This window comes from Anomalospiza imberbis, chromosome 2, assembly GCF_031753505.1.
Source record: "Anomalospiza imberbis isolate Cuckoo-Finch-1a 21T00152 chromosome 2, ASM3175350v1, whole genome shotgun sequence".
Taxonomy (NCBI): domain Eukaryota; kingdom Metazoa; phylum Chordata; class Aves; order Passeriformes; family Viduidae; genus Anomalospiza; species Anomalospiza imberbis.
In genome coordinates, this window is record NC_089682.1 from 74,399,209 (window position 1) to 74,425,339 (window position 26,131).

General features: G+C 48.0%; 2 protein-coding genes and 1 long non-coding RNA gene across 5 annotated transcripts; 2 read left to right on the forward strand and 1 right to left on the reverse strand.

Annotated features, from left to right (window-relative positions):
• Nucleotides 1-1,375: 1,375 nt before the first annotated feature.
• On the forward strand, nucleotides 1,376-7,005 carry M6PR (mannose-6-phosphate receptor, cation dependent). The gene is made up of 7 exons (XM_068181748.1): nucleotides 1,376-1,586; nucleotides 3,017-3,187; nucleotides 3,380-3,552; nucleotides 3,643-3,752; nucleotides 3,953-4,083; nucleotides 4,602-4,728; nucleotides 5,286-7,005. Exons 1-7 carry the CDS (start codon nucleotides 1,522-1,524, stop codon nucleotides 5,406-5,408), a joined length of 900 nt encoding a protein of 299 aa, XP_068037849.1. The 5' UTR covers nucleotides 1,376-1,521; the 3' UTR covers nucleotides 5,409-7,005.
• PHC1 (polyhomeotic homolog 1) lies at nucleotides 5,807-25,481 on the reverse strand. 3 transcript variants are annotated; one of them, XM_068181741.1, is made up of 16 exons: nucleotides 25,327-25,481; nucleotides 21,394-21,555; nucleotides 20,684-20,794; nucleotides 19,423-19,500; nucleotides 18,887-18,928; nucleotides 18,533-18,682; nucleotides 17,461-17,616; nucleotides 16,039-16,537; nucleotides 14,968-15,728; nucleotides 13,227-13,374; nucleotides 12,926-13,134; nucleotides 12,222-12,336; nucleotides 11,528-11,636; nucleotides 10,663-10,813; nucleotides 9,914-10,145; nucleotides 5,807-9,594 (listed from the first exon to the last, which is right to left on the reverse strand). In XM_068181741.1, exons 2-16 carry the CDS (start codon nucleotides 21,505-21,507, stop codon nucleotides 9,440-9,442), a joined length of 3,030 nt encoding a protein of 1,009 aa, XP_068037842.1. In that variant the 5' UTR covers nucleotides 21,508-21,555; nucleotides 25,327-25,481; the 3' UTR covers nucleotides 5,807-9,439. The 3 variants fall into 3 exon arrangements, with proteins under 3 accessions (XP_068037842.1, XP_068037841.1, XP_068037844.1); XM_068181740.1 differs by lacking the exons at nucleotides 18,887-18,928; nucleotides 25,327-25,481; XM_068181743.1 differs by lacking the exons at nucleotides 5,807-9,594; nucleotides 9,914-10,145; nucleotides 25,327-25,481 and adding an exon at nucleotides 10,935-11,062 and having other exon boundaries at nucleotides 10,670-10,813.
• Nucleotides 14,120-19,283, forward strand: LOC137469222 (uncharacterized). The gene is made up of 3 exons (XR_010996406.1): nucleotides 14,120-14,241; nucleotides 14,565-14,649; nucleotides 18,801-19,283. It is a non-coding gene; the product is annotated as an uncharacterized lncRNA (long non-coding RNA).
• Nucleotides 25,482-26,131: the final 650 nt, after the last annotated feature.

Genomic DNA, 26,131 nt, shown 5'->3' on the forward strand with positions numbered 1-26,131 from the left:
AGGTGTCACTCCCAGCTCCTGCCAGTTTTGTCACTTTCTAACTGGCCAGGCTGCCTGCTGGCCCAGAGTGACTACAAAGACAGCACTATTTGTGAAGAACTGGAGAAGTGAAAGCTGGTAGGAAAGAATTAAGAGCTCTGTTTTAATGTGGTTAACCTTTTTTTTTTTTCCTAATATCAGCAGGACAGGAAGTAGAGAGGGAGGTATCACACTGTAGAAGGTGTAAAGGCAACTCTCAGTTATTATGTAAGTGTGAATAAATAAATTTTACTAATGCAGCTGTGTCATACTGTCAGTATGGAGTCACAGCAGGACTAAACTGATCAGTTTTCCGGAGCCAGCAGCACTTCTTCCCTAGTTCTTCACTACTGAAGCAGCATACCAGAGGGGGAACCTCCCAAATTTCTCTCAGACACGTACCTTTTCCAACATGTTAGTATATTCACTAACTGCAGCATTTCTGTCTTAACTAGAGGATGCAAAAGCTTCAGAACTCTGGTGAAGAAGATGTATCCCTTCCAGTAACAGACTCCTGGAAAGTGGGACGTGCTCTGGGAACACATCATAAGGAGAGAGATGTCCTTTGAACAGGCCAGTCTCACATCTCATTTATAGCTTTATTAATGACATCCAAGATGCTCAAGCACACTAACCTTGTGTGCTGGACCTGGAATTCCTCTACAGTGGTAAAATTTGCAGGAGTTGGGGGAGGCACCTTTATTCCAAAGTACAAGAAAAAAACATGGAGAGAATCCACCGGAGACACAAAGTGGGGACAAAATCAGAAGCATCAAGGCCACAAAGCAGTTTTGTGAAGTGGTCGAGACGCCTTGCTGCTGCAACACAAGTCACTCTGGAGGCACCTGGTGGAGATGGCAAAGGCCAGCGACAGAGGGAGACAGAGGGACTGCTACCGGCTCCGGCAGCCGGAGCGAGGGGAAGGGTGATGCCGAGAAGCCCTTCATTCCTGCGGCTGCTCCGAACCTGCGCGGGGCACAGGAGAGGGCAGAGCGCGACTTCAGCGAGGGACAGTCACAGTCACGGCCACGGCCACTCCCACTTGTGGGAGTTGCTCTGCAGCCCGGAGCCCGGCGATCCGCAGCCCGCGGGGCTGTTTGCCGCTGTTCCCCGCCGCCGCCGCGGCACCGCAGGCGCGGCTCCCTCCGGCTCCGCGTTCCGAAGGCTCCTCCTCTCGGCCCGCCCTCGTCACTCATTGGCGGAAATGCGCGTGGGGGCGGGGCCTCCGTGCCGAAGCTCATCGCCCATTGGCTGACGGAGAGGAAGTGGGTGTGCCCCGGTGCGCCCCCGGCCCTGCCCGCCTTTCCCCCGCCGCGCATCATTCGCTCCGCAGCGCTCCTGGGCGGGCGATCCCGGCCGCTCCCGCGCTCCCATTGGAGCCGGCCTCCAGTTCCGCCACGCTCTTCCCGGCTTCCGGCTCGCGGGGCGGGCGAGGGAGCCGGTCGGGACGCGGAGGAGGCCGGTGCCGCCCGTGCCTGTGGTCGCCGCGCCGCCCAGCATGGGATGCGCGTGAGCCGCGGCTCTCTGTTCCCTGTGGGCGGCGGCGCCTGGTCCCGGGGCGGCCGCAGGTGGGTGCGCGGCGCTGGGCAGGTGGGGGGCGGGCACGGCGAGGCCGCGGGGCGAAGCCGCGCTCCGTCCCGGGCGGGTCTGGGCCAGGGGCCCCCGGCTGGGGGAGCCCGGCCGGGCCGCTCCCAGCGAGGCGCAACAAGTTGCCGGGAGAAGCCATGTCTAGGGCTGAGGGCAGGTCCTGCTTTTGGCCTCGGGAGAGAGCAGTCACGAGTCCTCGTGTCGCGGGCTTCCTCTTTTCGGTGACCGCGCACTGGAACAGATTACCCGTGGAGGCTGTGGAGTCTCCCTCACTGGAGATATTCCAGAACCGTCTGTACACAATCCTGTGCCATGTGCTCTAGGATGACCCTGCGTGAGCAGGGAAGGTGGACCAAGTGACCCACTTTGGTCCTTTCCAGCCTTACCCACTCCGTGATTTCTGCGTTCCTAACCTTGTTTTGGTGCCCCATGGCGAGCAGAGCCCGCTCAGCAGCTGTGAGCTGTCGCGGTGGACTCCGCGGGGCTCTGGGGAAATCATTACGTTCACTCAAACGTGTGGGCTCTGTGTCCAGGCGCTTATTTAATGGAGGGCCTGCCTTCCACCAGCGATTGGAGCTTTACCAAAATCTGCCGCACAAGAAGCAGAGGGGGATCTGTTGCACTGCTTTGTTTGGCTGGTGCCATCATTGAATGTTTCATTTGTGATTTTAGCATGAACCTGAAAGCCAAATCTTACAGATTATTGTTGTTGTTATTATTATTGCTATTATTATAAATTATTACTGTTAAATTTTCAGTACTGCCTTGTTGATTGGATCTTAGATAAGGATGTGTTGCTTTCCTCCTTCCCTAGTCGAAACTGGGAAGAAAAGGAAGAAATAAACTGTTCTGTGAAGTTGCAGTTTAGCATTATTAATGTCTTTCAGATTTTCAGATAAAGGAGTACTGGGAAGATCATTATAAAGATTAAGACACTTGAATGAACAGAGCCTGACTAATCAGAGTGGCTCTTCCCTGTGAGCTCTTTACGTGAGAGCTGTGAAGGTGATTGATTAGAGGCCTCAAAAATAATTTTCTGCTGACTGGCTTCTCAGTGCAATGCCATAACAAACAGTGGATTATGCCTGAAATTTACTCCAGCGTTCAGTCTGCTGGACTCTGCTCTGGCAGCTAATTAATGTGCTCAGCAGCAAAACTTTTTGTGGTCTCAAGGCAATTTCAGAAGGGAGCCCCAAATCAGCCCAGTGAATCTCTTTGGCTGCACAAGAGATTCAGATTTAGTGTCTCTTGTGAGTTGTGAGTTGTTTCTAGATTTCAGCTTCTCCTTTTTGCAGTCAGGACTGAGGAAGTGGCTAATCATTGACTCCATGTCCCTGAAGTTACTTTGCAGGGGGCTGAAACTAATCCTTTGCGAAGTTAATCTTCTGTGTTCTCTGTGGCATGTGTCCAGGATGTCACCACCTTGCCATACCTCTGCCTTGCTGCTGATCTTTGTGGCCCTGGCTGTAGCGGGGGCTGAGCAGTCAGAAGAGAGGAGCTGCGATGTGGTTGGCGATGAGAGCAGTGAGTCGCAGATGGAGAGAGCCCTGCTGAAGAAACTGGAGCCCCTGAGCCACATGAGGTACAGCACAACACCCTGCAGGCCTCGGGGCTGCGCAGTGGGCCAAGGGGAAGGGAGGATTTGGGTCAGACTGCAGAATGGACTCACCCTGTTAGTGTTGTTTCTGATGGGCTGCTGGGTCTGGAGTGCCCACTGCTCCAAGTGTTCTTTGTAATCCAATGGGCTGTCTCTTCTGTCCTCTCCCTGCTGCAGGTTTAACGTGACTGTGGAGAAGGGCAAAACAGAAAACTACGTCTACCATTTCAGGGTGTGCAGGGAGGTCAACAGCACCTCGCACGACTTCGGTGGCCTGGTGCAAACAGATAGACAGAATGGAAAGACCACAGTGATAGGAAGAATAAATGAAACCCAGGTCTTCAATGGAAGTACGATTCCACTCGATACTTGGCTTACTCAGTAGCTGCCTTTTGCCTCCTGATCTGGATTTGTAGCCTGTATTGTTTCTCTCCTGGCAGGTGACTGGATCATGCTGATTTATAAAGGAGGTGATTCATACGGCAGGCACTGCAGTGGTGAGAAGAGGCGAGCTGTCATAATGATTTCTTGCAAGCGGGGAGTTACAGCGGTGAGTGACACCTGGGGTGAGAGAGCATCAGGGGGCTGCCAGACTATTGGTTGGTTGTGAGCAGAGGGGTTTTGAGGGGACAGTGAGCTGGCCTCCAGTGTCTGGTGCCCAGCTGCCCCAGCAGTGATAAAACTGTCTCCTGGTGAAGTTCAGTGTGCGTGAGCATGTTTTCACATGACTTCACTTTTCCCAAATTGCAGAGTTCATTCAGCATTATTTCTGAAGAGCGGGAAAAGGAGCAGGAGTGTTTCTACCTCTTTGAAATGGACAGCAGTGTGGCTTGTCCAGCTGAGAATTCCCACCTCAGTGTTGGCTCCATTCTGCTGATCACGTGAGTCATTTGAAGAGCTGTTTGTGCCTGAGTCATAATCTCCAGTGCTATTTAGAAATGTAGCAAATGCTATAGTAAGACTAAATTACTGCAGTGTACCTTCCCACAGCCACCATTAGATGTTACTGTGCCTCTGAGCTTTTTGGACAAAGGCTCTTGCTCAAGGCATGATGCTGGGCTGGTCTGTTCCCAGTAAACGCTTTCCTTCATAGCTTACAGACAAGTGCACTGAAGCATGAGAGATTTGACTTCCTAAAATTATATAATGGCTCTTTGCCAGAGCTGGGAACTCAGACCAGGAGACTTGACTCATTTTCTGTTTTTGTGCTTAGAGGCACTACTTCACATAATGCTGCTAAAAGATTTATACAAGGAGATTGATAACTTGGGAGACCTTTTTTGGTCTGGTTTCTGTTTACAGCTCTATTCTTGAGTGGTGCTATCTTGGAAGAGATTTTCTATAGGATTTCCTCAGCTTTGATTTTCCTTTTTTTTTTTTTTTTAATTCTGCCTCTTAGGTTTGTGTCACTGATTGCAGTCTACATCATTGGTGGGTTCCTCTACCAGCGCCTCATTGTGGGAGCAAAGGGCATGGAGCAGATTCCTCACTTTGCCTTCTGGCAAGATCTGGGCAATTTGGTGGCAGTGAGTAAAAATTCTTACGTATTCTCAGCCTGGCCCATGTTGGGAGAAAAAGGTATTGACTTTGTGTTTGGGGTAGACCTACAACCAGGGTAGAGTACTTTGAAGCAGAAAAAGAGGGTATCTGTTTCCTATCTGCTTCCTTTTTCTTGAGTATGCCATTTTTTAATCCTTGCTGAGACCAATTCCCTGCCTCTGTCCTGCAACTGCTCCATAACAAACTAGAACATGTGCTCCTCAGGAGTTCACACTTTTCAGGTAGAAATGTTCACATGAGGACTGTGAAATGCTTACTTCTGACTGTGAATCCTTCCTTGGTCATTGTAGGCAGTGCTATTTATCCTTCATACTTGCCTTGGCCTGATGTTGCTGCATAACTGTCCAGAGCTTTTAAGACCTAGTAGGATGTTTTTTTATCCCCAAGTTTTGGGGAGATGTTTCAGGTAGCACAAGGAGAGGCATAATCCCTTAGCAAAAGAGAAATCGCAAGAGCTGCTTTGGTTTGGATGCTGAGTCAATTGCAGACAGTCTGATGCTGGTGCTGTGTCCTGTGCTCGTAGGATGGCTGTGACTTTGTGTGCCGATCCAAGCCTCGGAACGCGCCAGCCGCGTACCGCGGCGTGGGGGATGACCAGCTGGGAGAGGAGTCAGAAGAACGGGATGACCACTTGCTGCCCATGTGATAGGCTTTCCACACCAAGATCTTTTCTCCCCATGTCCCCAGTGCTTGTTTAGCCAGGTGCTTCCCAGCCAGTTCTCCTTCTCTCACTTCTGATTTTCTTTACACTGTTTGCTTCCGCTGTCTCCGGTGTGTCAAGTCCTATGGATGCCTCTGGATGTGAACAGCACTGGTTCCTAATGGCATGTCTTATAAATATAATGCTGGGTTGGGTTTTAAAAGTGCAGCAGAGTTCAGGGGAGAAGTGTTGACAGTTGAGCAGAAAACAGCAATATGAGTGTTCAGCACTGAACAGGAATGGGAGACAAATCACTAAGAGGAAAAAAGGGGCATGGATGGGTGCAGAAAGGGAAAAGGCTATAGGTTAAAACAGCTGACACTGTAAAAGGGATATTCTGTGTCTTTTTAATTTTTTCACTAGGGTTTACAGGATCTGTAAGACACTGGAATTATTTTTCTTTGATTGCATTTTCAGCTTTTCTAGCTTCTGCGCTGTTATACAATTTCTGCCAGCATAACTGGCACAGAGTGCTCTATACCAGACTCTGGGGGTGAACAGGCATTATTAGCACCTCTGCAGTCTTTTGTTTCCCTAATGGCAGTGGTGTGAACTTCTCAACAGTTTCCTTCAACAGTTGTAAAGGGAAGCATGCTATCCTCTCAGACTGGAGAGGGGCAATGCTGAAAAATCATAGGAGTTAAATGGAGTCAAAATATTGACTTCAGTCTAAGTATTGACTCAGTCTTCTCAATCAGTGAGAAGCAAAAGGAAAAGATGTGCTGCTAAGGAAAAGGAACATTTGCTGAAAGTGACATTAAGACAAAATGAGGCAGGTAGCTGCTACTTGAGTTCTGACTCAGGCTTCCTGAGGTGACTGCCCACACACCTCAGTCACTGTCAGCATTGTGATTTAACACTCCCCAGAAGTTCCTTGTTTTGCAAAGGGTTTTCCTATGAAGCCGTCAGAATTTATTTTTATAACAAAGGAACCATGGTAGTCCTGGCTAAGAATGCTAGCACACTGAGAACTGCATAAGGGACTCTTATATGGTCAGCTTTCATAAATCACTGTCCTCTTAAGCATGGTGCAGGCCCGGCTTAAGACACCCTGCGCAGATGGTACTTAACATACTGCCACTGGCTGGGAGTGAGAAAGACCTTCTCTTTGGGCCCTGGTGAAAAGCAGGTACACTTGAGTTGTAGACTTAATGGGAACCTTCAGGAACTCCACACTTTGATTCTATATTGCTTTTTATTTGAGAGGCTAGACTCTGAGCAATCCCATTCTACCCTACTGTGTGGACTGGCTGAGAACTGCCCCCAGTCTGGGGGACAGAGACTGTGAATAAGCAAGCCACCACTGTGTTAACAGTAAAGTACAGACAAGGTTCATGTATTTAAGATATTGAGAGAAAAGGGGTAGCCCTGCTTTCTTTCTGGGTTTGGAGTGGGCAAGCAATTCCTGCTTTCTTTGACTTTTGTTACAGTCTCAATCTTTCTCATAACATGGGAAAAATAGGAAGTCAGTAAGTCCGTTACTGTTTTCATGGTGGTGTCTAAGGTAATTTTTTTTGTACAAAACACAACTTTCAAAAATAAAGTGACCAAAAAACCTGGTGATGTGTTGTGCTGACATAGCAAGAGCTTGCTTTGGTATCAGAGCACCTTTTTTCTCACCCAAAAGTAAAGGGTCCTTAGTGCGTGGTACCTTTTGTCTGAACTCTTGCGAGTGATGAACATGTTCTTGTTAGTTCATGGTTTTTGCTGCCACCTTGTTTCACTCCAGGTCCTCTCAGGCCTACAAGGGAAAGCTATCTGCATCTTTCAAAACTGAAACTTTATAGAGGCTTAGGTAGTGATGGATGGATGGATTATGCTCTGTATTTTTCTGCAGAAATAACTTCGTGGTGAGGTTTGTACTTTCCAAACACTTGGGTTAAAAAGCAGCCAGACCTGCAAAGCCTGATCAAGCATTTTTTTATTAAGAACACTGAACATGAAATGAAGAAGTGAAGCCTTCCCATTTGACTGAAATAAAATCCAGTCCTCAGGAGTAGCTGGTAACAGTGGCAAGCTACCTGCCTGCCTACCCTGCCAAGGGTCAAACTAAGCAGGAGTTGTACCACACCCAGCCTGCTAAGGATAAAATGGTTTAAGGGCAGCCTTCCTCTGCTCACTGCTGATTCTAACCTCCCCCTCCCCTGTCCCCAGATTACATCAGACCAAACTGTGGTAGCAGGGTGCAAGCAAGCACGGGCAGCTTCCTTTGGGCCTATTTGCATTCACAAAGCCTCAGAAGTCTTCTCACATGAAAAAGGACGTCACAAAAGTGAGATTCAGCAGCACAGTTAATACCAGGAAGCTGCTGCCACATTTTATCCATCTACTAAGCACTTTCCTTCCTCTTTTTCTAATATGGGTCAATAACAAGCCCATTTTAAAGATCTCTAATGTTTTCCTACCTATGCTATTAGGCTTTCTCCCATGCCACTACAGCTTTCCTGAAACAGTAGGTGCTTAACACAGAGCACAGTCTTATGTTTCACTCAACTATTCATGTGAAACTTCTGAAAACAGAAAAGCTGAGATACATGGTTTATGACACCATCTTGCTTTGAGGTACTTGGCTCTAGAGAGCACTTACCTCTTCACAGTTTGTGTAACTCCTTCAGGTGTTTTGCCTGTTTGAAGCAGAGGTGCTTTTGGAAGAGAATAACTCAGCCCAGGTTTTCACCTTGGCAATTTGGCTACAAAACAGAATACCATATTTGGTCCTTATAAAAAATAAAACAACTGAAGAACCCCTAAGCAAACCTGGAGGGGCTGAGTAGGAGAAAAATCAGCCTGTAACATAAATTCTACCCTTTAGAAATGAGAAGTCATATTAAAAGAATAGTATTCAGTTATTGTAGGGTGTGTGTTTGGTTTCTTGTAACTGAGAAATACTTGTTTTACAAAACAAACAAACAAAAAAAAAACAAAAACAAAACAAAAAAAAAAAAAAAGAAAAAAAAAAGAAAAATAAAAACATGCCTGAGGCAAGCAGTTCAATCCTGTCAGCCTAAATTTTGTCCTGTAAGCTCTCCTGAGGATAACAAAGACAGACACGAAAAGAAAAGAATACAAACTGGTAAGAAAACACACTAAACAAAACCCCAGCCCATTTCATGAAGAGCCTTGGTGCTTCTGGAGACTGCTTTGGATCTGTAAATTATGCTCTAACACAATGGGAAGACAAACCTCGTGCTGCAAGGTTCCCTAATGTAAAACAATCCCCTCCCCTTTGAGTTTCCCATCACTTTGTCATAAGTACTCAGGAAAAATCCTCTGACTGGTTCTGAGAGGAGCACCTGGAGTAAACAGCTGCCACAACACTTTAGCTTTACTGTCTCCTGTAGACTTGCAGAGTGAAGACAAGACAGTTCTTATTGCCACAGGCCTTCAAGTTTGGTATGCATGCTGGAATGGCTATTAAACCCAGTTCATGAGCAACCTAGGTATTTTTAAAAGTGGAAAAGCAGCAGCCCCTTTTGCTCAAATTTTTGTTTGTCACTTCTGTCAATTGCAATTTGTTAGTTCTCCTTCACAAAAGCCCCAAGCACAGGTGCTCCCAATTTCCATGTGGGGCCAGCTCTTCCTATGCCTTGAGTTCTGGCAGTGATACTCAAAGCTAAGATCTAGCAGACCTGCTGTGGCAGAAAGGGTTGAGGGCAGTTCCCTTTCAGAAGTCTTATAAGACAGAAAGAGATCCCCTTAACATCTTTATGTGTATACAGAGGAGGCATATTCAAAACCAGGAAGAAGGAAAGTTGTTTAAAGGTCCCAGGTGGCAGTTTTCCTCAACCTTCTAGCACCATTAAGAGACCAAGAGATGGGCTTATGCATGGCAGTTTCAATCAGTTAAATTCCTTCTCATTCTTCTTGAATGCAAGACCACAGGGGACTGTCCCTTTCTTCCCTGCCCCAGCAGACACTCCAAAACTGGCAGCTGCCCTGAGGTCAGAGCAAAAGTGAGACCTCTGGCTTCAGAGTTCTTAGGTCTCCTTGAGGACATTGATCTTGGCACAGATCTTGAGAGCTGGTCCCAGCTTAATGTTCATGGCACTCATGAGATGTTCCTCCTTTAGAAGCAACAGGGCCTGACCATCAATTTCCTGTGACCGAAATTCCTCAGCAATTTCTTGACACCCTGTGAAGCAAATTTAAAAAAGTAGTGAGAAACACATGTGCATTGGGCACTCCCCCCATTCCTCCTGCATCTCTGGCAGGTACAGAAAAGCAAGCTAGGAATCTAACCAACCCCTTTCTCTACTCTAGTCCACAGTCTCCTTGAGCACACAGGCTACTTGAGAAATAAATCTTAATAATCCATCTCTATGATCTACTCCAATTCAGAAACATGTTCAAAAGCAGTAGGTACCACTGAGACCATTTTCTTTCCAGAAAGAGAGCCCAATCCACCCCATGCTACTGGATCACAGGAGTGCAGGAGATGATCCTGACTTCACCTTGCAATGATGCAATGAACTCGTACACTTCCTCCACACTCCAACGACTAGGATTGCTGGACAGGAAGACTGGGTTGATGCCATGTAGATCTGGGGTAGGGGGGGCCATATTAGAGTTTGCCAGGTCCCTCTCTCCATGACTGGCCCTTACTGACAGGGGTCCTGGAGATGTAGGGGACAAAGCTTCATCATAGCTGGAGTTATCAGAGCCTCGACTCGAGTCTTCCTGGCCCTACAAGCCCACAGGAAAGAAAGAAAATAAAAGGGGTTTTGTAAGAAATTCACAATTACAAGCTGCAAAACAAGACATTTAGGAGCAGCAGAAGTTGTCCCAACAGTCTGGAATAACTGTCTCAGGCTGTTGGTCCAGGGGCAGCTGACACAAGAGCTCCCTCACATCAGAACTGAGGCTCATTCAATTCATCTATAGCCCAATTCAAATCATTAAACTGAAAGACTGCTAATCAAATGGGAAAAGTGGATAGGCTTCTGCCAAGGCTGTCAGCTGGTCTCACTCACTGAGACCTTCAAGATGCACACGGGAACAAACACAGTGCACAGAACAAGTACAAACGTGAATACACTTCCTGCAGTCCATGAGGGATTAGAACAGCTGCCAGTGCCTGGTGTAACAAGTGTGTCAGCATGCCCACGGCACATCCTGCACGACTGCGTCCACTGTAACAAAGTGGTACAGCCAGAAGGGACAGACCCTACGCAGACCTGCCTTGACAGGTGTGTGTCCTTACCCTGTGGCGCTTGCCCTGGATCTTTGTTCGAGCGATTTCGGAGCTGCTGCGCCGTGGTCCCCGTCGGCGCACACGGGCATAGTTGGCTTCCTGGAATTCCTTCATCTTCTTTCTCTGCAGCCGGAACTGATGGCTGCAGCTCACATTGTACCTCAAGTAAGCAGAAACAGAGCAGCAGTTAGAAAGCAGAAACAGAGCAGCAGTTAGAAAGCAGCAACTATCTAAACCTACTACTGCTCCTTGCTCTAGATGGGGATAAGACTCCTCTTTACCATCAAGTTCTGTTCCTCCTCCTTCTAAGACTTCCCCTTGGAAGGAACCAGTCCAGACTTCTGACACAAGCAATATTTGGACACCAGATTCTTGATCTAACATCTGAAGGGTCAAATAAGTCATTCCCCTAAGGGAAAAAAGACCCGTAACAAGCAATCTGCTATCAACAGGAGGTAGCAATGACTAGTCTAAGCTCTCCCCAGTTTTTTCCCCAATGCTCCCTTGTGTCTTTGTCTAGTACCAATGCATGAGACCACTACCAGAATGCATTTATTTAGTCAGTCAAATGTACATTTCTCTGAAGAGACGTTCTTTATAGCCCCAGAATTTCCCCCTTCCCTGTTCATTTTCTGAGCAAGCCAGAAATCCTATTTATACTCAGCACCACATCCACCTCTCCAGACCTAGAAGCATTTACAAATCATTTAGAGTGGTAAAGGATCTCTGTGGCCAGTACATGCCACAGAGGGAGGATCAGATGTACTGAAAGGTGGTACACTACTTGGAGAAGGGGCACTGGATGACTGGTGCTCATCCAGTTCCAGCAAATGTGTAGTCAGGGATAAGGAATATTACATCTTGCTGTTATTACCTTTTAGCACAGGTCATGGAACAAAACCTCTTGGAGCCACGGAACTGGCTTGCTGGGGCATACTTCCCACAATATTCACACTTCAACAAGTTTGCCTTCTTGTCAAGCTCTAGTGAGATACAGAGACATACACCAGTAGGTGATCTGAACTGAAGCACATCACACACCCAATGATTCCCCATTGCACTGCTCTTCTTCCAAGCAGACAGATTCCAAGCACTATTTTCTACTGAATCTAGTAAGTAGTTTGCTTGGGGAAGCAACTGGGAAAAAAGAAGCACAAGGTCAGCTAATTAGGACCCCAGCATATCGAACAGAGCAGGTTTTTTTCTCCTGGTCAGTACCACTTCATGGAACAAACAAAAATAGTGTATTCCTCACATCCTATAAGGCTGTGGAGGAAATCTCCATGACTCTGCTCTGTCAACATCCTTCACAGCCTACAGTCATTAAAGACAGGTACAGTTCAGAATCTCCTGCTTACTGCTGACACAGGATGTGTTAGATCATATTTACAATAACAAAAAAAGCATTGTCAGTCTTCTGGCACTCAAAAAAAGCAAGATCCTAGTTCCATAGGTCAAGTCTTTAAGGAGCTGGCAGGAAGAGATACAAGTCCATAATGCATTAAGCTAGTAATACAAAGCAGAGAGTTTCAGTAACTCTAGCTAGTCCTCATGGTCTTGAAACTCACCCATGGAAGCACTATCCTCTCCCAGAGAATTGCTGGACAGGTTTTCATTCTGACCAGAAGTAGCCTCTCCCTGCAGTGGTTTCTCAGATTCTTTCAGCAGCTGAGAACAACCCACCTGGATAAGGAGAGAATGAGTTGGACCCACCAGTAAAGGATTCCCTGTGTCCACCACCCTCTACCAAGGTATGTGCAAAATTTAACTAAGAAGAATCTCTCTGCCTAATAAGGAAGGAGAAATGCTGAAAAAAGTCATTACTGCTTCCTGACTCACAAGCTTGGTTGTTCATTTAAAGATCCCCAAGCACTACCTGCCTTGAATAATGTCCAATTCCATATAACTCCATTTACCCTTCTTTACTTCAACTTCACTTGCTGCCTGTTCAAAATGCATCTTTCCCTCACAGAGAGGAGAGCCTCCTTACAATTTCTGCATTAATTATTGCTTTAGTGACAACAGGAGTAAGCAGTTGCTGCAAGACTTGTTTTACTCCTTCAAATCCCTTCTCTTTAATGACACCTCATAATGCCTTGCTTCATTCATGACACCTCCCTCCCTTCTCTTCCCTTCCTCTTTACTGTCCGTATCTCAGGCTATAAAAGCTGAATTGGAATATGGGGAAAGATATTCCTATGCAAAGATGGAAGCCCACCACCCTCCCAAGAAAGTGCTACACCTCCTTCCCCCTCAACAAAACAATCCCTACTGGAAAGGGCTCTGCTCCCTCCTGGATGACAAAGCCTTCAATGATGTGTGTGAGGATCTGGGGCTTGACGATGGCTTGAGGAGGTTTGGAGTCTCCCATCTGACGTGACACCAATGCCAGGTTTGGGGTGGAAGCAGAGGTGGGGGTGGCCGAGACTCCTTCACTTGATGTGGCATTTGGGGTTGCAATGGCAGCAGTATCAGAATTATCTGGAAAGTTAACAGCACAGGAGTGAGCTAACTTTGCTCTACCTACTTCAGGTCAGTAGCACACACAGGCAGAGCTCTCCTTTGTACCTTACCTCCAAGGCCACTCTTCTCCTCCATGTTTTTGGGGTTGTCTGTTATGGGAGAGGACCTGGCAGGCAGGAGTGCAGTGACACTGGCTGGCTCCTCCTTCTCCTCCTCTGACTCTGCCTTGCGCTTTACTGCCAAGGTCTGAGATTTGCCCTGTATGAATAAAGAGGAACAAGTAAGCAGTTAGAAAAGCTCCAAAGCAAAGAACAAGCCAGGTAAAAAAAAAAAAAAAAAAAAAAAAGAAAAGCAGCATCCTGAGCATCCTGCTCCATTGCTCCATCACACTTGATTTCCAGTCTGGTTTCTTCTGGAGATGCTTCTATCTCCCTCAGTACATACCTCTACTTGGGAGCATTTGCTAGCAAGGAACAAAACTTGAGGAGACTCAGTACCATGCCAGACTAGGATCTAATGTCCCAAGTCATGCTGATACACTGGTATAAGACCAAGACACTGTGAACCTCAAAGGATTATTGCAGGAAGAAATGGAATGACATTCACTCAGCAGTATCCAAACAGGTTTTTTGATTAATCAGATCAGTTTCAATGAAGAGTCAAAAGAGTAAGGGACACACATTCACCAGGAGCAGAACTGACTCCTTGCTCTAAAAATCAAGACAAATCCTGCGACACCTTCCTGAAGAAGCAGACAAGAGTTTAGAAAGAGTCTCAGCAAATGGCTAAGGAGGTGCTCAAGGCAAGGTTGGATGGAGCAACCTAGTCTACTGAAAGGTGTCCCTGCCCATGGCAGGGGTGTTAGAATTTTATGATCTTTAGGATTCTTTTTAACTCCAATTATTTATGATTCCATGATCTGAGCTGGCTAAGTGCTGTTGTCTCAGGGATTTAGGTAGGCCCTAGCTGGATAATTCACAACAGCATGGACCTAGAGGCCTAGGTCAGTGGCTGGTACCACACACAAAGGGATCTGTAACCCAGAAATATCCACACTGGAACAGTTAATGAAAAACTGCAGCCTGTGGGAAAGACCCACACTGGAGAAGGACTTTATGAAGGACTGTATCCTTTGTGAAGGACTGTATTCCATGGGAGGGATTCCCCCATGCTAAAGCAAGGGAAAAGCATGAGGGACAGACAAAACCTTATGAGCTGACCACAGATCCCATTTCTTGTCCTCCTGAACCATTCAGGGAGAGGAGGTAGAAGAGTCAGGAGTGAAGCTGATCCTGTGAAGAAGGGGGGAGGTGTTTTTTGCATTTGTTCTTATTTCCAATTATCCTACACAAACTGGCAGTAAAATAAATAATTTCCACAAACTGAGTTTGTTTTGCCCATGATGGTCATTGGAAAGTGATCTCCACATCCTTATCTCAATCCACAAGCTTTTCACTGTATTTTTCTCCCCGTCGTGTTGTGAAGGCAGAGTGATGGAGCAGCAACTTGGTGGTCATCCAGCAGGCAACCAAGGTCAACCAAACCCCATTGTTAAATGGGATACTCAGTATGTGATGTGGACACCCACCCCATCGGGGGCAGGCTCTGAGTCTCACCTATTAACTTCATGCAAGCCTTTGAATGATAATGTGGAAGAGAAATGCTTGTAGTCAGTATCCCCAGGGGTTGGATTGAAATTAGTGTTTTTGAGGGTAAAAAAGTCTCCACATCCCTTTCCCCAAACCCCTTACCCATTCCATCCCACTGACCTGGGCCTGGACTGCGCTTGGTGTCCTAGGAATGAACAAAGAGAATCCATATGCTATTCTCCTTCTCAATGGTATCACTTACTGGCAACTGGACAGACTGCATGTAGAATGCTGCTGGCATCTGAGCCACAACTGGAGAGGAAGCTGGGCTCTTCACCATGTGGGCTGTGCCTTGAACTTGAGCCAAATTCACCCCTGTGGTGTGAGGGGGAGCTTCCTGTGAGGATGCCGGAGCTGAGGATGATGATGGGGAAGCAGCATGAGTTTGGGAAACAGGCTGGACTACAGCTGGCATTCCCCGGGATGTCGGCACTGCTGCAGCAATCTGAGCCAAGCCCAGTGCCTGGGCTTGGCCTGAGCTCTGCTGCCGAGTGCCCACTACCTGCACTGGGATGTGTGGCGGAGGCTGCTGTGCTGCTGACATTTTGGCAGGCCCAAGCTGAGGGGGTTTGATGGGGGTGACCAGAGATTTTGACTGGATAGGAACAGGTGACTTGGTGGCTGCCTGGCATGGACTGTCCTGCTGGAGCTGTAAATGCTGTGGCTGGGACTGCAACATAGGTTGCACCACAAGGGTCTGTGCCTGCTGCTGGTTTTGAGAGGAAGCCTGCTGCTGCAGAGGCTGGGCTTGCTGCTGCTGCTGGGTCAGAGATGCTGCTTGCTGCTGTTGCTGCTGTTGAGCCAGTTGGAGATGGGTGGCTGTGTGGAGGAGCTGGGACTGGCGGTGCTGGAACTGCTGCTGGTGATGAATGGCTATCTGCTGCTGGATCACCACCTGCTTCTGCAGATGGATCTGCTGCTGCTGTTGGATCAACGAGTGTGGCTGGATCTGCGTATATGTTGCTAAAAAGAGAGTAAGAAAAAACAGAGCACAAAAGTTAGCAACAGTGCAGCTGGGAACAACAACAAAGAAAATAAGGCAGCCACTGTTTGAGGCATTAGATTCCAAAATGACTGACAGCTAACTTCCAGAGGACATGAGGGATTAAATCAACTTCCTGTGCTAATAGAAAGGATAACCGCTCGAGAGAAGTCTCTGGGAGGACCGAAGCTGGGAGATGTGTTGGAAAACCTTTTATCACCAGGCTTCCAAATGTCAATTCTTCTGAAGGCCCAATGATTTTGAAGAGAAAAAAACAGATGAGTTTTTTACCTGAGCTGATCAGCGTCTGGCTGGGTGCTGGTGTAGCGCTCCTGGTGAGGTTCATGCCCACTGTTTGCTGTCCACCACTGTCTGTGTCACCCTTCTTTGCAGCTGCATTCTCCGTCTCTGTCTGGCTCCCCTGGCTGACAGTCACGGCCTGGGCAGCCGCCACCGGCAACGGCTGAACCACCCCGGTGCCTTTCCTCTGGCAACTGCCAGCGGCACCTGCTGAGGAGCCCTGGCTCAGTCCCATTGAGGGCTGGCTCCCACCACTGGCCACCACACCCCCGGAGACACCATTGCTGCCCGCTGCTCCCTGGCTCAGGTTGAGGGACTGGCCTGCCCCGCTGGAGGAGGCCTGGGCCACTGCCATGGTCTGGCCCGTGCTGGTGGCCTGCGGTAGGCCCGAAGCCTGGGAGCTTCCTGGCAGAGCTGTCTTCTGAGCAGAGCCTTGGAGCTGGGCGTTAGTGGCAGAGGTCTGCTGGCTCCTCACAGCCAAGTTCTGCACCTAGAGACACACACACCAAACAGAATCCATGCGTTTTAAACACAGTACTTGCCAGGAGTGTGACAGAGCACACGTAAGCAACACACTCTGCTGGGATGCAGGCTGAGTTGATGCCTCGGGTCTCTTGGGAGGAACTGCTAACACTGCTGGGCAGAGCTCAGCACGGCCCTCCCCAAGAAGCACATTATCCTGAACTCTCTCCTGCCCAATCTCTGATGGAAATTAAAGATCTCGTGGCACTTTGTGAACAGGATCTGGGGACACAATCTTTCTCCTTTGCATGGGACAGACTTCAGACCTGCCTGCCATACCCTGGCATTGGTAGGACCCAGTTCAGCAAGGCTCTAGAAGCACCAAGTTACGCCTTTAAAGACCAGTCATTAATTTTCAATTTTTGTGCCACCTGCCTGTCCCAGGCCCACAGATCTACTCATGGCCCACACCCTTTCCAACTTCACTCTGCATTTTTGTGCCATCCTCTGTATTTACTTCCGCTTCAAATGCCACGTTATCGCCAAAATTTGATCACAGCTAACTTTTCTTCAAAAAAATTGCTTCAGATAATTATTTGGCATCTTTACAACAACGAACCAACTGGATGAAGGAATACTACCTCTGGCAAAGACTCTTAATTGCAGTGTGACTGAAAACTGTACATAGAACTGAAGAGTTCTTTTCACACAATAACAACCAAGAAACTGTGAAGATGGGATTGATCTAGCCTGTGCTCACCTCAGAAATTTTAACAAGAATTTAATTTCATCTCTGGAGGCAGAAAGCAAACATGAAAACATGGTGGCAAAATCTCCTGCCTGCACAGGGACAAGGGCCGGGAATAAAATAGCTCTGATCTGCTATACAGGGACAGCTTGAGACAAAGACCAGAGTGTGGTGTGGCAGAAGCAGGGGAAAGGGTCACTGACCTGGTCTGTGTCTGCATGCACCCCAGGAGACTGAGTGGGTGGCACCTCCTGCTGGACAGCAGCCACAGCCCCATTGGGCATGAGGATGAGCTGGGAGGCGAGAGGCACATTGCGGCCCAAGGTCCGGTTCACCTGCAACAGGTTCCCCAGCTGCGGCTGTTGAGGATCAGGTGATGGGGAATGAAAGGAACAGAGGTAGAAAAGAGAAAGGAAGACAAAAAAAAAACCACAAGCAAACAGATCATAAAGGAATATTAGGCTGCAATGTCACACATTGCAAAACCACCAACCCTCCCTGCACTGTAACACTGAACATAACCCTCCGAAGCAGCAAACTGCTAACAGTTTCCTTATGGAAACAAGCACTCTTCTATCTAACATAGGCCTGGGCTAACTCCCACAGACTGCCCAAGGCTGTGTATCTAGAACTGGTTGAACAACAGTGATAAAAAACATACATCCAAGATTAGTGCTGCTTGAAAAGAAGAAGGGGATTACAATCTGTATCTGAAGTCAACTGGAAAACAGAAAATATTTTGCAATAAAATATTGCAAATAAAACCCAAACCCCAGACTTGACTCCACAGAGAAGCCTAATGCTTTCTACCTAGCTGCACTGCAAAGCAATTAAAAGGATGACATTTGTTCACATTGATTTATTTGTCTAGGCTTACTTGAATTCTGACTTACATCCCTGAGCTCAGCAAGCAGTAGAAGAGTAATTTACCATGTATCTGCTCCAGCATTGAACCAGAAGAGTAGCTTTATTTCTGTGAGCTACATTCAGGTCTAGGACATGTATTTCACATTTACACTCTAGTGAGAAATGCTACGGAATCTTTAACATCTGTGCAGAGCAGAGACACAGAGTTGTTAACATTCTTGAAGGCTGAGCCCAGAATCAAACTTGTGGTTTCAGGGAGGAGACCTTCCCCATGCAATTTTAAAATATACTGCAACATCCTTAAAGCTAGGTTAGTCTGCAGGTGTTGGTAATCCCAAGCAGTGACACTCTGCAGTGGCTGCTAAGTGGGGCTCGTGGTCAGGACACACTTTGATGCACATGTCTTACCCGAAGGTACATCTGTGCCTGTGACTGGTTGAGAGGCGGTGAGGTGGTGTTCCCAAGGAGCACAGACTGCGTCAGCGTTGTGGCACTCGGGGAGCTCACGCTCTGAGACCGACTGATCAGCTGAGCCGCTGAGGTGGTGGCAAGGTTGATCTTAGAAGAGAAAAAAGCTTCAAATCACATATGAAGAGATGGAGGCCAAGAAGTACAAATACACTTAGTGGGGTACAGTCAGAACAGACATTTTACAGTTTTTTCCTGTATCCCACAGGGGACCAAGAAGAAGAAAGTTCTTGTCTTAGAGGGCTTGTCCTACAGGCTACACAATCTACATTAGCCAGAGCCCTGGATACTGACCTCATTTGTATGCTGAGCTTGAGAATCACTGTTAGCATGCAACTGCAATAAGAGATCCAAAAAAATACATCATTTTCTCCAGCCTCCCACGTAAAGGTAAAAAACCCACAAAACCTTCTCTACCAATTCATCTACTCTCTGAGCAAATCCAAGCTCCTCAACACTCACTACAAAACCAGACATCCTCTCATTCAACAAACTACTGCTCTGCCTAAGACAAAAGCTGTTCACGACTCCTCCTTCTTACAACTCCTGATCCGTTTCTAATCCATGACAATGTATCCCCAAAGCCTCAGCAAACAGAGATCCATGTCCACCTTTCTAGCTAAGAGGCCTCTCCCACCCAAAAACCTTATCTGGTTTCCTCAAGTCCCACCAGTAATGAGAGCACCCCAAATCCTCAAAGCTGTCTGCATCTCGTTGATTCCCAGGATTCTTAGAATCTGTGTGCATCCTAAAAGACAAGGAGGAGACAGAACAAGGTGGGGAGGGGGAGGGAGGCTTTGATATGTATGTGAGGTAGCAGTTTTACTTACAGAAGCCTGGGTGGTGTTGGTCTGTTGCGAGGTGCTAGTGTTGGGGGAGCTGGCCTGTCTACTGGCTGCAATTGTAGCCTGCAGAAAAGATTGGCAGAGGAATGAGTGCCTGAACAAATTTTTCAATCCAGCCCAATTTTTTGGCTCTGTCAGAACACCTAGTCCCTTACCTTCAGAGTAAATGACCTCCAGTCCTTCCACCCACAGGTATATGCACTACTCTTGCCCAGCTCATCATACCACACACTGCAACCCAACCCTCAGCCTGATGCTGGAATCCACTGTTAACACCCAGACATTCCCCACAATATTAGCAATTGGTTGGGCTAATTAGGCCGTTTAGCAGCAATGCAATGATAGCACTCCAAGTAACAAAATTCAGATTAGAGAGCATATAGTTTGTGGAAGAACATAAATATTGATAGAATCATTTCTCCCTCTCTCATGCCAGGGGAATTCCCCTGCATGAGTTTAGTTAGTTTTGTAACTAAGATTTGTGCAAAACTGATGAGAAGATTCTATTTCTTCTATACTACAAGACTGCAGTCAGGGATTTTGAGAACAATGACATGCTGGACTGCCAAGAAGTATAGCTACCAAGGTATTGTTACACAAACAGAATGTATTCAAGTCACACATAATCCATTTTGAACTGATGAGTAAGTCTAGTAGGTGAGCAAAGTTGATAAAGAAAAAAAAATCATTCAACAATTATACATCATAAAATACATTGATTTATATTAATCTACATATGTCTCAATTAGAGACAGCTTCCCGGCTGGACAGGTTTACCCTCCTGCTGATAAAGAAAACATGGCTACTAAGTTCCAAGACAGACATTTCAGAGGATGCTGCCTGAAACTTCATGCAAACACAAATGTTTATTCTCAGAGAAGCAACAACCCACTGTTCCCTTTAATGCAGTTTTTAAGTACTACTGCATTCACTGCTGATTTAACCACCCACCTTTTATTTAAAGAAGGTGTAGGGGGTACTAATAGGCCTCTCAAGTGCACGTTCCTTGATGGTGAAGCCATATTTTATCTTCTCCTGCTCTGTACCCAAAAACCCAAATTAATCTTTCCTTCAGGTTTCCAGTTGACTGGCTGGTTGTATTAACTCTAAGCAATGTGTTTAGGGACTCATTGTCTTATCAGGGATCAGGATGACTCGGTGCACAAGGCACTGTATAAAAACAGAACCTCTGAATCTTCCCCAGAGAATGATCCAACTTCTCTCCTTCTGCCTCTTGGCAACTCACCTGCTGGACAGCAGCCAGGCTGTGAAGTTGGGCACTGTTAAACTGCTGCTGGAGCATAAACTGATGGAAGTACTGGGCTGCATTGGGCTGTCTCTGGAGTGCCTGCAGGGCCTAGATAAAGAAGAAAACTCAATTGTCAAAAATTGCATGCCGTTGAAATGTGACTGAAGAGAGAAGTGATGAAGTAAGTAAGCCATGAGAACATCCCTAGAGCACATGAAAAAGCAGGCACCAGATTAGCACATCCAAATCCATAGTACAGTTACAAATTTGATGACACACTGAATCATAGGTGTATTCCAGGACAGTGGGACTCACACTTGCAAGACTTTAATAAACTTCAGGAAGCTAGGGATGTGCATGCTTACACAGGCAGACAAGTGTTCCTGTGTAGTTTGTGCATGGAAGGCATAGAGGAACTGGGATGGCAAACGGATTTGCTCTAGAACAGCAGGCTAAAACCTATCTATTGGATCACAGAACAGATTATATCTAGGAAGCTGGACACTGAAGGAGTAACCTATAAAACATGAAGCCTCAGACTACAAGAACTAAACATCAGGCCTAGCATAAGAATTTTTAAATCTGAAAAGATGACAGTCCTCTAAGCATGGTCCCACCTTGACACACAACAACGCAGAGGAACACAAAAGGGCTCACTACCACCTTCCAGTGATGCCCTGCCATCCCAGAGCACACCCATGTCTCACCTGTACTGCCTGACGCTCATAGAGAGACATCTGCGAGATCTGAGGCCGGGTGCTTCCTCCAGAACTGGAGCTCCCGCTGGTGGAGTTGGAGTTCTGCTCACTTTCGGTCTCCATGGTGACAGGATCCCAGGAGCTCAGGCTGAGACGGACTCCAGATCTACACTGAAAGAACTGGAAACTAAGTCAGGCTGCAAAATTAACCAAACTGTATTTCACTACATTACACAGCTTTTGTTCTAGAATATCTCAATGCCAGTCTCCCTGCACAGCTTTGCTACATCAAAGGGACCAGGGAAGCTGAGATTCTAAAATCATCCAGAAATCTTACTCACAGTTTAAATCTTTTATTACCACCATCAGAAATGTAATGTGCATATTCTTTTATTGCCATGCTATAGTTGCAAGCTACAGTATCCTGAACTCATAAAAACACAGTGAAGAAGCAGCTGCAGCTCATTAAAACAATTCTGGTTACCTGACCACCTCTCCTTTCAATAGAAACTAGCAAACTGAGGCAAACTGCACTGTGCTTTCCATCCTCCAATGCACTTTGGCAATTTCTGATCCTCTCCGCCTCCAGTCCCTCAGCTCCAATGCCCTACTGATACCAACTCAGTCCCTCTTTCTCCCAGTTTAGCCCCCAGCCCTCGACTCTTTCTTCTTCTGATCACACGAACTTTCCAGCTACTTGTTGCTCCCACAGATCTTAACTTGAATGCTAGATTAGAAGCTGGTATCTGTGGTGGCAAGTTACTTTCAGGAGGAACAAAGTCAGGAGGAGATTGGATCAAGTGTTCACTGGCAACACTTGTGAGGCAAAAGCTGCTGAAGAGGTCATGCAGAACCAGGGAGATCTTCCAGCAGCAGAAAGATGAGTTGCAGTGAATTGCAGAACTGAGAAAGGACTGGAGAAGGCTTTCATCAGCTAAGAGGAAGAGAAGTGAGACTGAAGAGAGTGCTTAGCAGAAGAGTAGCACATTGAGATGATCAGGGAGTTTCCTGCAGCAAGAAACATGAGCTACACAGGGAGTAGCAGCAGGAGGGGCTAGAGTCAGAAAAGGGAGAAAAAGTGATAATACAACAGAATTCCACTGGAAAAAAAGAAAATCAACCTGACTTTTTAGAAGGTTAAAAATCCATGTAAGATTAAAAAAAACCATATTTCTGGTAAGTCTTATTATCACCGAGACAGCCTATCTGTTTCCAAAGTACCAGCTGGTTCCTCTGTATCGTATCTGAGACCTCTAAATGAGACCCATGTAAATGAGCTTCCAGGAGCCAGAGCACCAGCACAGCCCCTTTATCGAGCCCTTTTTAAATACAGAGATTCTGAGCTTTACAACCTTCACCAAACATTTTCCTGGTGTATAAGCAAACAGACCTGTGCAGCAGAAAAGGAGGTGCAACAATACTCTAAGCCAGATAACTTTTTAAACTCTGAAATGGTGCTAAGGGCAGCAGATGACTTAAAGTAGGACAACAGCATTAACTGCAGAGGATGGGTGGCTAAATCAGGGAACTGCTACTTCAAACCTGCTCCTCAAAACCTGGAAAATTCTTTAACCAGCATGTAGAGTGCTGCTGCTCCAGTCTGGTCTTGCAAATACCTCTTCACCTCTGCCCAGGCATCTCCCTGCTGATGCAAAACTGGCCTCCTGCACTGCTTCAGCAGTGGCCACCTTCTCCTCAACTGAGACACACCTCCTCCTAAATGGCCGCTACTGTCTTCAGGCACAACCCTATTTCAGCTAGAAACAGCTTTTCAATAAACCTACCTAGAATATAAAAGCTCTTGGAGAAGCAACTGCCTTAAAGATCTTCCCCAGAGAGGAAAAATGAAATGAAGCCAGAAAATAAACACTGAGAAGGGAGAGAATACAGACTTTTTGAAAGAATGAAACTGTGGTGGATAAATAAAGTACTTGGAGTGTGGTTAAAATGCACATGAAGCTACCTACACACATTGCACCAAGTTCTCCAGCAGCTCAGATGCCATTAGGAGACAATTTATGTCCCCTTGCCCACCTCAACTTCCCAATGCAGATCTTCCTCCTTCAACTCGATTCTGGTGCTCATTAGATCAACTTGGTAGCTGCAGAAAAGTTACCCTAAAACCCTATTTTCTGCCAGAGCACTGAGTTGAATTACCTGACTTGTGATTCCACAAGTGCCCATGAGAGAGGAAAGGATGTAACTGATGTTTACCTTAGCTACAGCAAATACCCTTGCCCTCAACAGCTTCACCAGGAGAAGCCAGGCTTCTGCCTTGGTGCTCTGCTCCACCAATCAATCTGTGTTTCCTCAGTAAGCACCACCACCGATTCTTAAGATTTCCAGCACTTCTGAGAGCTCCATATTGGTCTAGATCTTATTAAAATGAGGTTCTAGCATGAACAGAATCTTACTTAAACACCTCCGGCATGAGGCATAGAAAAATGTTGGTCTCTCTGCAGGCAGAAGGCCTTTTGGAGATGTGGACAGAGAAGCATATGCTCGCTTTGTAGAAGGGCGGTAAGAATTTTAAGTCAATTACAGCAAGGAGAGTTATCCAGCAAAACTCTTTCCAAACACAAAAGTGAAAAGGCACATTTCCCAAGCAAGTTCATCTAAGGATGCATCTCCATGTTAGTGTAATCCGATCCAAACACAGGCCATTTCCACAGAAAATAGGAGAATTACACACTCTCCCTCCTCCAACTGCATCCCCAAGCATTTTCCTCTCACAAAAACCTAGTGATCACTGGGCTATCACATCACTTGACGCAGCTAGCTGGATAACCTGCTAAAAATTATTAAACCATGGATTTTCCATACAAATGAACCAAAAAAGGAAAACCCACACACACTTAACAATGTGTCCATTACTGGAAATTAACCTTTGAACAATAGCTCGAACTGCACCCCTAAAAGGCAGACACAAAAGGATACAAAAGCTTTTTAGCACCATGGCAGGAATGACCACACAGCAAAAAGGACGGGAAGGAGAAGGGAGAAAACTGGCTCAGGCAGCAGTACAAGCATGAGAACATGGGCCACTCCAGAGCCTAACCCACACTTGCTGATCTCAGCACACACCGAGAACACCACAGGTGGCCCATCTACAAGTTCCTGACCTTTCTCAAGCACAAGGGCAGACAAAAGTCAAGCCAAACAATACTGTAATCACTAAGCGCTAGGTAGGAGGTTGAAAAGTTTTACTTGCTCACCCTATCCATTCCCCCGGGACACGACTGCTGCCTGCACAACATTTTCTAACTTTCCTTAGTGGTTTTGTCACTTCATCACTGAGAAACTAAGTTAGGAAACACGTAAGATTTACACCACAGGTTTGGAGGAGCAAAATTAGCACCCAGTACTACAGCATATTCGCTGTTGCTATTATATGTTTCTACAACAGTTTCCATACCACACAAGCAGAGGTGTGGAACTGCCGGGACAAGATGACTGCTCTGGGATGCTCTGGAAGCAGCAGTGCGTACGACGTTCTAGCACTGCAGGACTCTCGCACCAGCTGGTCCCCACCCCTCGGTGCCCAGCCCGCCTTTCCCCGCCAAGCGCCTCGCCCGGCCGGCGGCGGGAGAGAGGGAGGGAAGGAAGGATGGAAGGAGAGGAGGATGGAAGGGGACAGCGCGGCGGCAGCCCCCCAGGCCGCCGGCAACTCCGACGGCAAAGTTCATCCGACACGGCGTGCGGGCGCCCTGCCCGCCCGTGCCGTGCCCGCAGCCCCGCCGCGGCGGGAGGCGGGATGCGCCGCAGGATGCCCGAAGCCGGGCGGCGGCTGCCCGGGGGAGGGAGCGGGGCTGCGCGGGGGAGCTGCTCGGGGCCGGGCCGGGCAGACAATGGCTGCTCCGCCACCGCTGTCAACTTCCATCCCGCGCCGGCCCCGGGGAACTCTCCCCGTCGCGGCCGCCCGCGCCCCGGGCCCCGCCTCACCTGCAGCCGCCGCGGTTCTGCCCCGCTCCACTCCGCCGCACCCCGCCCGCCCGCGGGACCCGCGCTGCCGCCGCCGCACCGGAGCCCCCGCGCCGCCACCGCCGCCGCGCCCGACACGCCCCCCGCGCGCGGGCAGCCGGGCCCGGCCGAGCGGGAGGGGCGGGGCGGGGCGGGGCGGCAGCTCCGGTGTCGGGGCGGGCGGGGCCGGGGGCGGGACCTGGCGGCGGCTCCGGCGGGGCCGCGGTCTGGCGGGGCGGTCCTGAAGGGGCGGGACCCGTGCCCGCTCCGCCCGCCCCTCTCCCCGTATGCCTCTCTTTTAATCCGTTTTTTCTTTTTCTTGTTTTGATTTTTTTGTTGGTTTTTCGTTTTTTCTTTTTTCTTTTTTTTTTTTTTTTTTTTTAAATCTCGGCCTCTGGGGCTCCCCCGGCGCTCCGTCACTTCCTCCCTCGAGGCGCTTCCGGGCACGTGGTGCCTTCCCTGGGCGCCGCTTGCCCGTTGCCCGGGTGACGGGAGCGGAGCCCGGCGGGACGCGGTCCGGCGGCGGCGGCAAGGGCGGGAGCAGCGCCCGGCCCTGCCCCGAGCCGGCCCCGCTCCTCGCCCGCGGCTGCTTGCTGTGCCTGCGGGGCTGGCACCGAGGCATCACGGTGCTAATGAGAGTCACAGCCCGGGTGCTCGGCGGGCGCACAGCGCGCTTCGCCAGCCTGAGCGGGTGTCCCCTCTGGTGTCCCCTCTGCTGGGTCTCGCTTTACTGTCCGTCCTTCTGATCAACCTTTTTAAATGTTAGTCGTTTCATGTATCACAGCAT

Coding starts and splice junctions, on each gene's coding strand:
- M6PR (XM_068181748.1), top strand. CDS start 1,522: ATGCGCGTGAGCCGCGGCTCTCTGTTCCCTGTGGGCGGCGGCGCCTGG. Junction 3,188..3,379: donor GAGCCCCTGAGCCACATGAG/GTACAGCACAAC, acceptor TCCCTGCTGCAG/GTTTAACGTGACTGTGGAGA. Junction 4,729..5,285: donor ATCTGGGCAATTTGGTGGCA/GTGAGTAAAAAT, acceptor CTGTGCTCGTAG/GATGGCTGTGACTTTGTGTG.
- PHC1 (XM_068181741.1), bottom strand. CDS start 21,507: ATGGAGACCGAAAGTGAGCAGAACTCCAACTCCACCAGCGGGAGCTCC. Junction 10,814..11,527: donor TCCATGACCTGTGCTAAAAG/GTAATAACAGCA, acceptor TGCTTACTTGAG/GTACAATGTGAGCTGCAGCC. Junction 9,595..9,913: donor GTTCATTGCATCATTGCAAG/GTGAAGTCAGGA, acceptor TTTGCTTCACAG/GGTGTCAAGAAATTGCTGAG.